We start from the raw sequence: 15,572 nt of genomic DNA, 5'->3' as shown, positions 1-15,572 counted from the left end.
AAGCAAAACGAGACCTTCGCCCTAAAGATGGATTCTCTGGAACATTTTGTGGCATATTCTGCTCATCCCATAATTTGTTAATTTAGGGTGACCATATTTCGAATACCAAAAACCAGGACGGTCGGCCCAGCCATGAGATACTCAAACAATTTTAATACATTTAAAAGTACGCCTCCTCTGTATGGATAGAAAATTATATCACAAAATACTATCAATAACCAAAGACACAAATTCAGGCTACTCAACATGTTTTATTATGCCTAAAATAGTATCTCTTTGATAAGTTTCATCAGTTTTCTATGCCGCTTGTCCTCACTAGAGTCGCGGGGGTTTGCTGGAGCCTATTCTAGCTGACTTCAGGCGAGAGGCAGTGTACACCCTGGACTGGTCGCCAGTGATAAGGTTCAATGGTGCAAAAATAACTTCTAACTAAAATCTGTGGAATTCCAGTGATCTCTGGGACGTTTGGTCATCCCAGTTAAATTGTCTCAGCATATGACCTAAAATGCCATTCATTTTACCTTTGAACATAACTTTGCCAGTTCCTGTTCCACAACAGTCTTTTTTTCTCAAGCCGCTGCACCTCCCAAAGTGTCACACTTTGCACACCACTGAGCTAGACCATACAAGCGTCCCTAATGAGACCTTATATTTAAAAAATACTTCTCTTTAATGTGGTTTACACTATAACTGTATGATCCCCATTATTTAAACACAGGGCCGATATATGAGAAACTGTTACGATGCTTAAACCCACTATACATACATTCTCTGCGGATGATTCATAGTGGGAGAGTGAGTGATGCTGCTGTGAGAAAGTTTGCACTTGAATATCTGATTTGAAACAGTACCTTAGGATACTTTGAAAGAAATATTGGGCTACAGGTGCAGGAGCCGGGACAATGGGAGCGTTTCCAACAGTAACGATTCCATTATTATAATAGGAATATGCCAGAAAAAAGAAACAAATGACACACTAAGCCAATATGTGAGGCCTGTATCCTCACATGCTGATGCACATGGCCTCAGCTTCACTTCACCTACCAGTGACACCGTTCATCTGAAAGCTTCCGCCATAACCGTGGCGCTCTCTAACAGCCGTCTCCCTCACAAGAAATATTGTTGCTTTGATGTGATTGAATTCACTGCTCCCAGACAAGAGGAGGTCATTCCGAGTCCTGCCGCAGCATCCGAATACAATGTAGATAATAAGCAACACGGGGAGAATAAAGGAGAGCATCAGGATGAGGCAGCAGAGAGGTCACTTTGACAACCTGGAAGAGAGCACATGCCAAACAGCATCTCTGCATCCCCCACCCCATCCCCTATCCTCTGTCTCTCTATAATCCCCTCTCTGATCCACCAGTCATTGGAGGCCAGCCGCAACCCGTGATCACCGTGCCCTAATCTGAGCCCTCATCCCGTCCGCAGTCCACCTCCGACAGCAGCGTCCGGCTGCCAGCGTAGGAGTGGCAGGCTTAGTTCTCCAGAGAGACAGCTAGAGGTTGTCTCTACATGGATGGGCACTTCGCAGCTCGGCGGGGGCGGGAGGAAGGGGCAACATAGCAGCTGCTCAGGACATATGGGCAGAATTCATTAAGTCTGGCAAAATGAGCCAATTGTGGAGGTGGCAAGAGTGAGCGTTTGTATGTCTAATGGGGGAAAAAAACTCATTGCATTTGAGCTTGAATATTCCACAGTATATAAATATTCAGAGCACAATTATCCTGTCTGATAGCTTCATCCACAGGAATTACACTTGATGAAGTAGATTCAAGGCCTAAGAAGTTAAAAAACTGTTCCCACTGTGATGGGCAGTGATTGAGCTATGTCCTTGAGGTCTTTTGCTGTGCATCCTCAAATGTCATGAGAGCGCTCTGTGTCTCAGAAATAAACCTAATCACAATCTGTAAATATTACAACTGTTTCTCTAATAGACCTGCATGCACGCTGAAGCCCTGCATTGAAATTCACACACATGAACCACCCAAAGACTAAACTGAATGCTGATAGATACACGCAGCCAGTGACACGCAGTACACAATGCATTTCATGAATTACATACAATGCGGCACGGACATGTCACACAAAATGTTGATGTCCTTGAACCATGTGCTGGTCTCACTATATTCTTTTTTTTCCACTTTAAAGAACAGTTTGAACAGGAGCCAACTTTTCTGTTCATCCAATAGAGAAGGTGTAATGTATGCTAATCCATCTGGTGTCAACAGGAACAGTGTTCAATGCATTTGAGATAATAGTGAAGAAAGGGTTGCTCCTATTGAAGAGCTGCAAGATAAAGTCAATGGCACAGTCAATAACAATAAGGTTGTGGGCCTTAATGAGGAATGTTAATTTAAACACAATCAACTGGATTTCAGCTTAGCTGATTATCAACCTTGGACTTGTATCAGGGTGTTGATAATGGTTGTTTGTTGGGAGGACATGTTTTTTGTTTTATTTTAGAGGGTCTTTTCAAACTACATCATGTTTCCCATGTGATGATGCAAGTTAAAAACCTACAAAAAAGGTGAAATCTACACAAAGTCAGTGTCACATAAGGCAGCAGTGAGCTTTATGTAGAAATTATAAAACAAATGTACAGAAAGTACTATATACAAGTTAGGAAATATAAATTCTCGATATCACACTATAATTCAAGTTGATAATTCCAGCTCCCACTGGAGCCATTCAAACCAGACATTTTGCTCATGTTGCAGGTTATGAAGCTTGTTCTTCACTCTCTCCTTGATCCCATTCCATAAGCAGCTCTGAGGACACCTCTGTAAACAGATGATCCCAGTCCCAGAGCACATCTTCCTGCAGCGCAGCCAAAGAAGAATTGGGGGCAGGCAAAGGTGCACCAAGAAAGAGGAGACGGGGAGCAGAAGGAGCACAGAGAGGAGAATGGGGGAAGCGGTGAGTGTTAATGTACACATCATAAATCATGATTACCTGGGAGGCAGAGTGGCAACCTCCCCTGATGCTCTGGACAACAGCTGGACTATTCTTTCCTGGGAGCTCAGAGGTGATATTTAGTAAAAATTCACTCACCTCTTTCACCTCCTGCTCTGGTGCTAAAACCTTGGTGAGGAGCTTCAAGTCGATTTCTCCATCCTAAAGAGAGAATCTGTAAATGTGTTTGCTAAACTAAATGGACCACCATAATGAGTCAAGATAATAATATAAAAGATATATAATATTTGTGAACTTACTAGTGTCTGGAATGCAGAGTAATATTTCAGATCATTGTCCAGGTCTCTGTAGGTCATTACCCGGTTGACTTGAACACTAATTATTAAAGGACATAAAGTGGGAAAAATGGACAAAAAAAAGATTTCAGTCGGAACATATCCCATTGACTGCAAAACTCAGGTGAGAAGTGGCTTCGGAGAAGTTGGTGTGCTTGAAGACTTCGAGCAAAGACAACGGAAAGCAGGAGACGGGTGCCAAGTGGTAAACGCCTAAAATTGAAACCCAGCTGCTTATCTGCGGGTCGGAATTAAGTGAGGGGGCTCTCAAAGTGGCCGGGGCCTAGCAGCGCATGCCAGTCCTACTTATTGCACATTACACGCTACATTGCCCCTGCAATGAGTTCAATGTGGATATTATCTCGTACAGAGAGCAAGCCCCTGCCTAATAACCTCCACCGCTGTCATAGCCTCGCTACATATTCGACACATGTCGTAGTGCCTCTCACTGCCCTGTAAATCAAAGGGCCCACTTGGTAAGGCCTGGGCAACAGAGCTGCATAAATCACACCCAACAGTGTTCCATCTCAGCTAGATGAAGCGACACACACTGTGACAAAGGCAAAAATGAAGGAAAATGGAGGAGGTGACCATTAGATTGTTACTGTAAGCCTCTCCTATTGTGTCCTGTGTGTGGTCCAAGCCAAACCCGGTTCATGGACCTACCTTGGGGGAGCTGCTACTTGCATGTTGAGATCTTCTTCCTGCACTTCATCCAGGTCTGGAATGACTGGAACATCTAAAAACATAATAAGATGGCATTCATTAGACTTCTGGTTATGCTGTGACAGAATGGACACAGTGAATGAAAATGAATGAATTGTGATTTTATGTGTCTCAGTGTGGCACTTCCTCCCCTCCCTATCTCACACCACATCCTCATAAGAGCTGTCCTGTCACAATAGCCATGCGGCCATGAATATTCAGGAGTGAGGCAGCAGCACTTCCTGCTGTGAGTGTGGCGCTGGCCAGGGGCTCCCCAGAAAGCACCCCCTACTACCTTAGCATTTGGGCCCTGTCAGCACCGCCCACCCCGAGGACCCACAGTGGCCGGTGGGCCGACCTCCATGTCCACTCTGCCACTCCGACTGGGGCGGCGTCCAGCCATGTGCAAGAGTATTTGCTCGCGGGCCCATCTGTGTGGGGTCGGATGTCACTGCGCGACCTGGCAGGAGCTGTGGCGCTGAGACCTGCCAGCCTGCTGCTCAAACAGTGGGAACCCACTTTAATTGGCAAAACGCAACAGGAGAGAAGATGGCTCCACTCCCCAGAAGGACGGGGCAAACTTTCAGAGCATTGGGCTTGGACATTTGTTAGAACAGGAAAATATGCATGGAAATAGTGAGACATGTAAAAATACAAACAGGAAACAAGCTTACTAAAGACTAAAAAAAATTTGCATTGTCATCATAAGCACCTCAGATAATTGGCAGCAAAGGAGGAGGGAATATTATCATCACTTATGTAAAAAGTTTAGTTTTAATACTGACACAGCATCAGACACACCTGCCCAATTTAATGCTCACTTTTGATTGACAATGTTAGAAAGATTTAACAACATAGTTATAGTTGTGCATGACACGCTTTGCACTCAGCTGCTATGTGTTCTTAAAAATACTGCCACACGGCCGACATCACTCCTACTCTTTGGTGCACACACTGATGACGTGGGCTCTATCTGGGCGCTGATAGAAATGCTGGAGTCTGGAATTAACTGCTTGTATAGGAGTGCTTATATCAGACATTTTAGATGCAGGCCGATATAATCCGATACTCGTTGTTTTTAATGATATCGGGCCGATATCAATATTGGATCGGGACAGCCTTTATATCGGTTAATAGCAACATTGTTTTTTTCTGGCGATAATGATATTGGTGCGCGAGTGAGACCTCATCAAACTGCACCGTGCTCCACAGAGCAACAAGCTCTGTATGTCCGTGGTGTGGAATTATTTCCAAGTTTCGCCTTCGGATTGTAAATATGCTACTTGCAATGACTGTAAAGTGTTACATGCACTTTGCAAGAAGCAGCTGCACATCGTGCCAAACAGGATACAGAAAAAAAGCACAAAACAAGAAACTGTGTAAAATTAAAACCAAAATTAAAGTCCAACCTGCGGAACACCACATAAAGCATTGGTTATGCGAGGGGGAAGTAGGGCATCTTCCTTCAATACTTGTAATCCAATATCACACCTCAGGAAGAAACACTTTTTCTGTATTGCATATTGCAGTATTTTGTCTTATTTTTCATAAACAGTGTTTATTTGTGAAATGTATCCAATAGAGTTTGGAAGCGCTGAAGCGCTTGAAGCGCTGCTTGGTTGAAATTGGCATCTGTGCTAAGCAATATCGGATATCGGTAAGAAAGCCTATACTGTATTAAGTATCACTAGTTATAGCATAGTTTGTTACATTTTGCATCTTTTCCTGCTTTGCCACACTCATGTAACTAAAAGCAAATTAGCTCAGCTCAGTATGATGCAGTGCAGCTGCATGCAACAACACTAAACATAGTGTTAGAGTTAGAATCATATCTGACAGTGTGAGTCGAAACAGAGCATGACTCATTTTGGAAAGGGAGAATTGTTTTTGAATTGAAGCTGAATAGATTGCAGGTGTACCTAATACTGTGGTAGTTGGGGGAACGTTAATTGTTAAGCATCTCTTGCTTTACAATAGGAGGAGCTATGGAGATTGTGTCAACGCTGAGCAATGTTGCTTCCAGGAGTAGTATTTTCCGTATGGGCCAGCAGACTGAACATGTTTATTAGCTCTATGCAGACTAAAGCTGACTGAGCGAGACAAGCATGAAAGGAACAGCAGTGAAATGGTGAGCTGCACTGCATGCAAAGGGCTGTCAGTAATCTCCAGCAACAGTACTGCAGCCTGGGGGCAAAGTCAATAGAGTAGGAGGAGATGGAAGTGTGCATCTGATGTGAGGAAGTATCCTGGCATCTATGTCACAGCTGCTTCAGAATAACTCCAAAAAGCAGAGATTGATCAGTGGTCCAACACTGCATTTTAGTAGTCCATAATGGTGACTGAGAGCAAGAGAAATACAATGGGTTTGATTCTGAACATATTTCTCAGCTGAAGAATTCTGACGACAACTTCAGAAGTGTTAACTTTTTTTGCCGATAAAGCCCCACCTTCATAAGTTTATTTAGTTCCCTTTTTTAAAATTAAACTAAATGAAAAATGCCAAGCTCGTTTAGCCACTGACAAGATTCATCTGTGTTTCTGATATCCAAATAAATGCAGGCGCGGGTATTTCATATTCATGAGGCCCCGGTGACACTTTGTCCTCTCATTTACAAAGCACAGCGTTCAGCAGAATCCGTCCCCCCTGGACCCCCAATCAAATTTAATGGTCTTAGTGCAATGACATCAAAAAGCCTCGCCATCCGGCTCCTTGCAAATAGCATCCTAGCCTGTCTTCCTGTCCACACCCACCCTGACACCACTTCAGCCAGTAATGTGTGCGATACATTCTGTCTTGACTATGTAAAGTCTGAAACAAAAAAAATAACTACAAATAAATATATAATAAATTACATATAATAAAATTACTAATAAATATGTAATAAATTATATCCAATCAATAAAATAAAAAAGGCAACATTTTGAATAGAGCTCCTCATACTGTAATGTCTACAGTGCAGGTCACGCAGGACAGCAGCCCAGCTAAGCTCCATCATGATGAGAGGTTTCTTCTTACTGCCGTCTCTACCACCTACTGTATACAGACTACCTTGCCCCGTCCAGACATGCATCACATCAAGGTGGCTTTTGTCTGGCAGCGAGCGGCCCACACATACCCTTCTTACACGGTCGCGTCCAGCTTCTTCGCTGAAGCATGTAAATATCAAGAAGGGATCATTTGCGGTGAATGTAGACAAGCTCCCGGCAGGCACACGCCAGTCAGCGACTTTGAACAGGACGTCTCGCCACATCAGCCCGGCCTCTAATAAAGGATGTAGGGGTCCAGTCAAAAAATCAGCCAGCCATAGAATCTATTGTGAAAAGGGTTATGGGACAATATTCAACCCATCAGTGCTTCCGTGTAAGACAGTGAGACATGAATCAGATGTGTGTTTTCAGCAGCGCTGCTATTTTAAGTGACCGTCAAGGAGTTGTGGGGGCAGCTGATGGGGCGATGCGAGCCAGGACCCGGGCTACCCCCTGTCTCCCAGCTAGTAGCCAGTGGACATATTGGATAAGCGTAGGGGACATACAGTATAATCAAGATCTTAGGGGCTATCTCACTACCCCTCAGCAATGTAATTTCCAATGCCCCTGCCTCTAGCTCGATTTTAAGAGCTCTCTCTCCACACAGAAAGCATCTTTCTGGCGGTATTAAGCGCGAAAAAACTGAATCACTCTAATTTAATGGACCATTTTTCATTGTGAACACTAGACAGCGGCAGGGAATGTGGACGTTGATTGTTAACTATAAAGTAAACTTTCTGAATTTTGTAGTTTCAACAACAAACACATCAAAGTGTAGAATTGAAAGAAAATGATACTGTAAGAAATCTCTTACAAGGTAATCAGTCTTCAGATACTTATTTTCTATTTAAACATCGATGTGATGAGTGACCAATACTACGAAAATGACCAATGACGGGCTCATACATACTGTATCACTCCATCAGTATTTGCCAAAGGTAATTTTACCGAATTTCACCCGCTACTTTGCACAAATAAATAACCAGATTATCCGTTGCCGGGCTCTGCAGCGCTGGGTTTTGCAGTCATTCCCACCTCAGCCCAGACATTGTTTGTTGTGCACAGAATTGGGCCCTCAGGTGACTCCGTCTAAGCAGAAATGTTCCTACTAGATCTGTTTGTGAGTGTGTGATTAACTGTCGCCTGGGGGAGTGAGAGGCGCCTACTTAATTCCCTGAACACAGTTCTGAGGCAAATAGGTATCTAATTTTGTTTAATGAACATGTTCATGTTTATCAAAAGGTGAGTGGTTATTTATAAAGCATCAGTGGTCAGTGGCAGCGCTCTGCATTCATGTAGCATCCAAGGAGAAATGTTGCGCCAGCTACAATCTTGACTGCCTGCTTATCTGCTCTATTGCACAGGATAAATGTGCTGGGCAGGCACCAGAGGGCTCCTCTCTCGAAAGGAGAGACACAAAGTGGGGGACAGCAAGGGTGCTCTTACCTCCATCATCATCGGATGCTTGGGGAGTTTGTGGTCGCAGCCGGCGGCTGTAGAAACACAGAGAGAGAGAATATTAATTATTGAATACTTTTTAAATGCAGCCCAATTGTGAGGTCATCTGACTGAGAGGGTGGCTGGTGGCGACTTTACTTTGATGGCGGCCCTGTGTTTTGTTACTTCCCCCTCATAGAAGCACACTTCTGAACTACGTCATAGAACAACAGGCACACAACTACCAAATGTTGCCATGCACTTGGCTGCTGTGCACAGGTTTGTATCGAGAAGTAAATGTTATAGTTAATGTTTGTTTTTAAATTGTGTGAAGTATGACAGAAGTGTGCTCAGGCTGCAAACTGGGCCTGTCTCCTGCTAACACCTTTATTAGGCTCCAGCTGCCATGATGAGTCAAAAATAGATGCCTGCGTACATCCTCTACCTGCTCTCCACATGACGATGTCTATTCTAGTCACAGCTTCACTGTTACTCCAAGAATAACAGCAGAGCTTGGCTCCTGACGGCAATAAAAGTGATGACAACTCAGTCACGCCGTTTTTTTCAATCATGTTAAGTGATTGTTCTTGGAAGGCAAGGATTAGGTGCAACCAAGGACAATGTGAACGAGCAGCACCAATGCCACTTTGCTGTGATGCGAACATTTAAACTGAACTATGTTTATCCACGCACAGAAATGTAACTGTCATTGAATTCAATCAGCAGCTCCAAAAGTACTTAGAAGTATGGATGATGATGCGGCTGAGTCAACTTACTCTTCCAGGTCGTCAGCAGCAGCTCTTCTTGAAGATCTGTGTACATGCAGAAAGGACAACAAATTGTAAGACACCATTCATGCAAGTAGAGTAATTCTCTACTTCCAAATAACAGTCTTCAACTGTCTCTTATGATAGTAATTCTGCTCTCAGCGGGGTCAACTATAGTTGTGTCTTCTCTGTTCATGTGCTGAATCATGCTGCTATCTTTTAAGACTTCACTCAGGTTAGACAGCTCAGCTTGAACAATGCAAGAACTAGAACACTATGTTTTAACACCACTCTTGCCATCACTCTATTTGAACACATGCTCTTTGTTTTAGGTAGCGATTCCATCAAGTCAGAAATACATATAGGGGACCACAATACATTCAATAATTTAGACAGCAATATCATTAAGCAAAACAGACATGTTAAATTTGGGTGTAGTATGTCTTCATCCATAGTGTGTAATGTGCAATGTGCTTTGTTTGTTTTCCTGGTTACATAGTGCCCCCTATTGGTGTAAAGCTTACCCGGACAGTGCGGGATTCATCCCAAAGTATTCACCAAATATTAAAAACTTCTTGATTTGTATGATGCAAATTGAATCAAGTGATATACTGTAACTGTGATGTTCTAAGACAAAATCAGTCACTGTTTGACTCACAGAGATGGACAGCTTGTGTGTTAAAAGAAATGTCCTTTAGTCCAACTTTAAGGCCGTCTTAAACTGCTCAAAAAAATAAAGAGAACGCTAAAATAACGCATCCTAACGCATCTGAATGAATGAAATATTCTTATTAAATACTTTCTATGTTACGTACTTTACATAGTAGAATGTGCTGACAATCACACAAAAATGTATATAATATTTGATATTATTTATTATTTAATTTATTATTTGGATTTATTTATTTAATGGGGGTGTCTATTCAATTTGCACAACAGCATGTGAAATTGACTGTCAATCTCTGTTGCTTTTTAAGTGGACAGTTTGATTTCACAGAAGTGCGACTGACTTGGAGTTGCATTGTGTTGTTTAAGTGTTCCCTTTATTTTTTTGTATATATTTTTTACCTTTATCAGCAACACAAAACATTTTTATTCACACTGTAAATAGAGCTCACCATCACCTACGAAGTCGTCACTGGGAATCTAAGGGATTGCATGCACACATCATGATTTTGCATCCTTGATACAAACTGATTTTCATGTCATAGAGAGTGCATGACATGTAGGCTATAACCTTTGTGAATTAGTCGTGTTTTATTTACTTGATATTCTAATTGCATTGTGTGTGCCTTATGAACTCTGTCTTATTAAGCAAAGCTAACGGTGAGAAACCAGGTGTCAAACCAGGCAGGGCAGAGAGGAGCAGAGAGTCTCATGTACCTGCCTGCCCTTGGACTGTGTCCTGTCTAAGCGGGGACTAGGGGGTTTCGACACTTAAGACACATTACTGGCTCCTTGATTAAGACTCATGTAAGGCAAAGCGATAGACATGGTAAGACTGTCTGGAAAAAAGTTGTTAGGGATAAAATATATTGTGACAACCCGGTTTCAAAGGTTCATCAATAAACTGACAGATCATTTAGTGTCAATTAGAAGTGATAGATCGACAAATCCCGGGATTTCTGCGCTGGGATTAGTGGGAGGAGGGCAGCGGTGATTGAGCATGAGGGGTGACATTGAAGGGAAAAGTCCTTGCCGGCTCCAGGGGGGGCCATTACTTACTTTGTTTCAGAGAGGATCAATGCACGTGCAAAACCCCTTTTACACCTCCTGTATTTCAATGGCTTTGAGGGTGGGAATCAAATCGGGTTACAAAAACGCAGAGCAGCGACGCACTGACCTTCTGGTGACAGGAGGAAAGAGTCCTAGGCTTGGCTGGTTGGTCTGCTTGCACCGACGATGCAGTAAACTAAAAAAATGACTAAACACCTCAAAGCTTAACGCCTTAACTGTTCCACTTTCAGGGGAACACATGTCAGGTACCCCACCAGTACAAAACATTAACATAGGTGTTCTGTCCTAAATATTTAATGACTGTCTCCATGTTGTGTTGTGCTCCCCATGTAGAGTTCAGATCGCAGCAGCACACACAGGGTGATAAAGCAGCACACATGGAGTGATAAAGTATCTTGAGCCGCTGTGATGGAGGAACTGGCTGGCTAACAGTGCCCTCCTGTGGCTGATGTATTAACCATGTCAATTACCGGCTTGCTCGTAGATGAAGACGAATGGAGAGCAGTCTGCTTACACAGGCTCCCTCTAACCTTGTTGATTCACAGCCTGAGGCCCAAATATTCACTAACAAATAAACTCGTTCCACAGTATCAGAGTCCATTAATAACACACATAACGTGAGAGCACAGCTCACAGCCTCAACTGCAGGCGATGGAGAAGATGGTGAAAAGACATACTTGCCAGAACCGGATCCGGAGCTTTCTTCTGCCCAGCCACCCTGCCGCCTGGGAGGCTTAGGCGGGGGGCCCTGGAGGAAGAAAATAACATATTTTAACACATTTTAAGAATAGCCCACGAAAACTGTTTAATCAAGTACAGTAAACCATCTACAGCATTTCTATTTTCTATCGAACAATCCTTAAAGGACACAGGTCCAGAATGGCCTGTCCAAACTTAAGTTTCACAGTACTGCCAGCAGGTGGAGTTCTTATCTGCAGCAGAGACCATCCAGACGTGTACTGGTGAAACAGAACAGGCTGAGATGCTTAATTTAAATGTGGCAAGAACTTGGGCACTCAAATAGTTAAGCTGCATTAATTTACTTTTGAATACCCTCCTGTCCGAGAGCACAACATATGGAGCACAGAGTGTGGGAACTGCCAGGGGCCCTATGTAAGTCTGACCTTAAAATAGATTAACTGGGAAAAAAATGACCTTCTCCCTATCGTTCTTTGATTCTGAAAATAGTAAACCAAGTATGCATCTTGATCCTGAGAGTGGGACCCTGAGAACTGCCCTTGAATGAATGCATTCCTTGGAGCACACGCACAGGGGCACGAGACAAATGAATGTTGGAAAAAAAAAAAAAAGGGCCACAACATTTCTCATTACCAAATTGAGTCTGCAGAGGACATAGTGCCTGTGAAGAATTTCTTTCATTTATGATGAAAGAGGGAATAATTTTTCATGGCTGGGTCCTTTTGCCCATGCTATTAACAAATGTGGACCTCACTATTAGGCACAGGATGAGGTAGGGCACGCGCACACACACACAGACACACACACCCACACACACACACACACACACAAATGGATACGACCACTTATAGTGAGAGTTGGGGCTCAACAAGCACACTGAGTTTTACACAAGTAGTGACCACCACAAGGATCCACAGGGATCACAAAAATGTCATTCATTCAATAGATTTCCGTTTGGATGTTTAATCAAACGATTAGGCACCTTTAATTGCCTGTTTCCCCTTACAAAAAAATGCTAATGACCTCATCCAAACAAATCAGTGCCTCCAATTGCTCATGACCAAATATGTCAGGGCTGTTAAGGCAATTAGCTAAGCCCTTGTGGTTTCTAAATTGGGATTATGTGATGGTCTCCAGGGCAAAGAACTTGTAGTGTCCGAACCGTATGAGCCCATAAAGCAGTGGCGTCTTTGTTTAAAAGGATGACAGGAATGTGACCAATCAGTTGGGTATTTCAAGCAGAAGAGGCCAGGCTTGATAAACGACGAGTGTAAATAAACCCACGGCACGCTGGAAAAATGTATTGCATTTGCGGAGCGGGTCAGAGGGGGCGCGAGAATATTGGTGGCCACATTGAGGAAGTTGGCCTAATTTGGGAAGATTAGCCTAAAGCTTGAGCATTGCTGGGATGTTTTTGCTTCGAGGGTGTTGACTGCATTACAATTTGCCAATCCAAGCAACGTGACCGATTCCATAAATGTCAGCAATCTGCGATGACTCGCCTCATATTTTTATTTTGTCCTATATTTAGACACATATTTGCATTACAATATATTCCAAGACACAGACGTCATAGTGAAGTCTGCTGAATGTTTAGATGAACTACAAGACAAAAAGATCCATCCGTCCATGCATTTTCTATGCCGCTTACCCTAATTAGGGTCGCGGGGGTATGCTGGAGCCTATCCCAGCTGGCTTCGGGCGAGAGGCGGCGTAACACCCTGGACCGGTCAAAAACGAAAAGATATTGACAAATATATTTTATTGTGAAGTACTAGTTAATTACAGTGTAACCTGTATGGTCAAGCACAATACGTTTTCTGGGCAAGAAAACTATCACTTTGTTCCAGGGTCAATAAAAAACAATGTCACAATAAAAAACAATGTCAAAATAAAACTTTCTTAATGGTATAGGCAATGTTTTCAGTAACATTTTAACATTCTTGACTGTCAAGAAAATGAACTACTGTTTTACAGACAAAGTGCAAAGATTAAGAGGAAATGGAACATCAACGCTTGTCCTTGGAAGGCGAGTTTATTGTTTCCCATGGTTTCCCATGGATTGGATTCATAAATGAATCCAATCCGTGGCATTTATCACGAACATAAATGCAAAATTACACCCCTATCCACACGTGGATGACTGTGGGGACTGACGTGAATGCACGCACCACTCTTCTTGACGAGCAGCAGGTCCTGCTGTGGGCCCCGACCCCTTCCAAAATCATCTAAAAGCTTCTTTGCGACATTTTTTAAAGATGTATAATTTTCTACAGATTCTACTGTACTTTAAATTTTAGGATAAAATGCTGAATGCATGAATAAAGTAGTAAGTAAGTTAATGAAGTGGAAAAATATATATATATTTTTTTATTTTTGTGTGTGTATTCTGCTTTTTTTCTAATCTTCAAGAGTTCAATGACAACGTTCTGGCTCTGGACAATACTGAGGGTTTCAGAACAAGCATGAAAGCATATAAGCATACAAATCCATTAAACTTTATACCATTTGTGTCAGGCTGGTGTTGTAACTGTTTGCCATAATATGAAAAGAGGTGAATCCCAACAAGTGACAGTATGAAAACAATAGCAGTACTAATCTTGCTCTTCTAATCCAACTTTGAATGACTTGAAATGGTATAAAGTTGATCGAGGAGCCATAACAGAAGCTGCACAAAGCCACCACAATGTTCATGCAACCTACCTCTTCATCATCCTTGTTCAACGCATACGCGTGAGACACAATGCATTTTGTGGTCAAGATATTGCCAAGAAAGTACTGAATAACATGCAAACAATCATGATGTTGTCACATACTTCTCCAGCTGAGGTAGATGCAGAGGACTTCTTGGAATTCCGAGCATCTGCTTGTGGTGTCTGGTCTGCAGCAAGCCGAGCCCTTCGACCAGATTTTGCAACCTGAAAATGTGTGATGACAGCAGTAGCACTCATTATCGGTAGGAGGGTGCATCATACACATTTGCCTGTCTGACTCATAGTCATGAGATGTGGGTTCGAATCTCTGTAGGAACATCTCTGTGGAATTTGCATTTTCTCCTTGTGCTTGAGTGTTTTTTTAATAGTTACTACGGCTTCCTCCTACATACCAAAAACATGCATTTTAGGTTTTTGGAGAATCTAAATTGTGTGAATGGTTGTTTGTTTATATGTGCCCTGCAGTTGATTGGTGACCAGTCCATGGTGTACCCCGCCTCTCGCCCAAAGTCAGCTGGTACTGTACAGGCTCCAGCTCATCTGCGACCGGAATAAGTACAAACGGTATAAAATATGGGCGGTTGGATGGATGGTCAGAACTGCAGTGGACTAACACTCACTTTACCTCTGTTTCTGACAGAAATGTTACTCTAAAGCAGGGGTCACCAACGTGGTGCCCGCGGGCACCAGGCAGCCCCCCACGACCACATGAGGTGCCCACAAGCCTGCTTTTCATTCAGGTTTTCAGTTAATAATGAAAGAACAGTAGAAAGAAATGCATTCTGAAGTACAAAATGTGAGTTGTGGACACCAGCATTTTGTTAATGTTCTGGTAAAACAAGCATGTTCGCTTTGTTTGGGTTTAAAATAAGCTCTGAAAATAAATGTTACAAAAATGAGTAGCTCTTGGCCATTTTCATTTTGTAAAAGTAGCTCTCACAAGGAAAAACGTTGGTGACCCCTGCTCTAACGCAATATGGATCATTAACTACAGTAAAAGGCGCCAACAAAATTGACAGCTAGCAGAATACGTATCACACAAGCTAACAAATAGCACAGTTGACTTAATGTTAGCGAATGTGCCAGCTGATAGATTGCAGTTAGCAATGCTAACTAAGCTTTATTTTATCTACGTGTTGTAAAGTAACGTATACACTTCGTACTCCCGTTTCTCATACTTGGCAAACAATGCTGTGTTTTTGCTGTTAAAGATGACGCCAAACAAATAACTATAT

The 15,572-nt window shown here is 42.7% G+C and overlaps 1 protein-coding gene across 3 annotated transcripts in view; it reads right to left on the bottom strand.

Moving 5' to 3' along the window:
* Positions 1-2,547: 2,547 nt before the first annotated feature.
* LOC129192130 (intraflagellar transport protein 43 homolog A) overlaps positions 2,548-15,572 on the bottom strand; it is a 16,670-nt gene continuing 3,645 nt past the window's right edge. The window contains exons 2-9 of one of the 3 annotated variants that reach the window (XM_054795741.1): positions 14,440-14,541; positions 11,602-11,672; positions 9,197-9,232; positions 8,430-8,476; positions 3,918-3,990; positions 3,216-3,291; positions 3,055-3,117; positions 2,548-2,816 (exon numbers count right to left, since the gene is read on the bottom strand). In XM_054795741.1, the coding sequence (XP_054651716.1) occupies positions 2,658-2,816; positions 3,055-3,117; positions 3,216-3,291; positions 3,918-3,990; positions 8,430-8,476; positions 9,197-9,232; positions 11,602-11,672; positions 14,440-14,541 (627 nt within the window). In that variant the 3' untranslated portion in view covers positions 2,548-2,657. Of the gene's footprint in view, positions 2,821-3,054; positions 3,118-3,215; positions 3,292-3,917; positions 3,991-8,429; positions 8,477-9,196; positions 11,673-14,326; positions 14,542-15,572 lie in introns of all 3 variants that reach the window. The other 2 variants (XM_054795742.1, XM_054795743.1) reach the window with 2 other exon arrangements.

Source organism: Dunckerocampus dactyliophorus, chromosome 13 (assembly GCF_027744805.1).
Source record: "Dunckerocampus dactyliophorus isolate RoL2022-P2 chromosome 13, RoL_Ddac_1.1, whole genome shotgun sequence".
NCBI classification, from domain to species: Eukaryota; Metazoa; Chordata; class Actinopteri; order Syngnathiformes; family Syngnathidae; genus Dunckerocampus; species Dunckerocampus dactyliophorus.
Note: the sequence above shows the minus strand (reverse complement) of the source record. Positions and strands in the feature narration are given on the sequence as shown.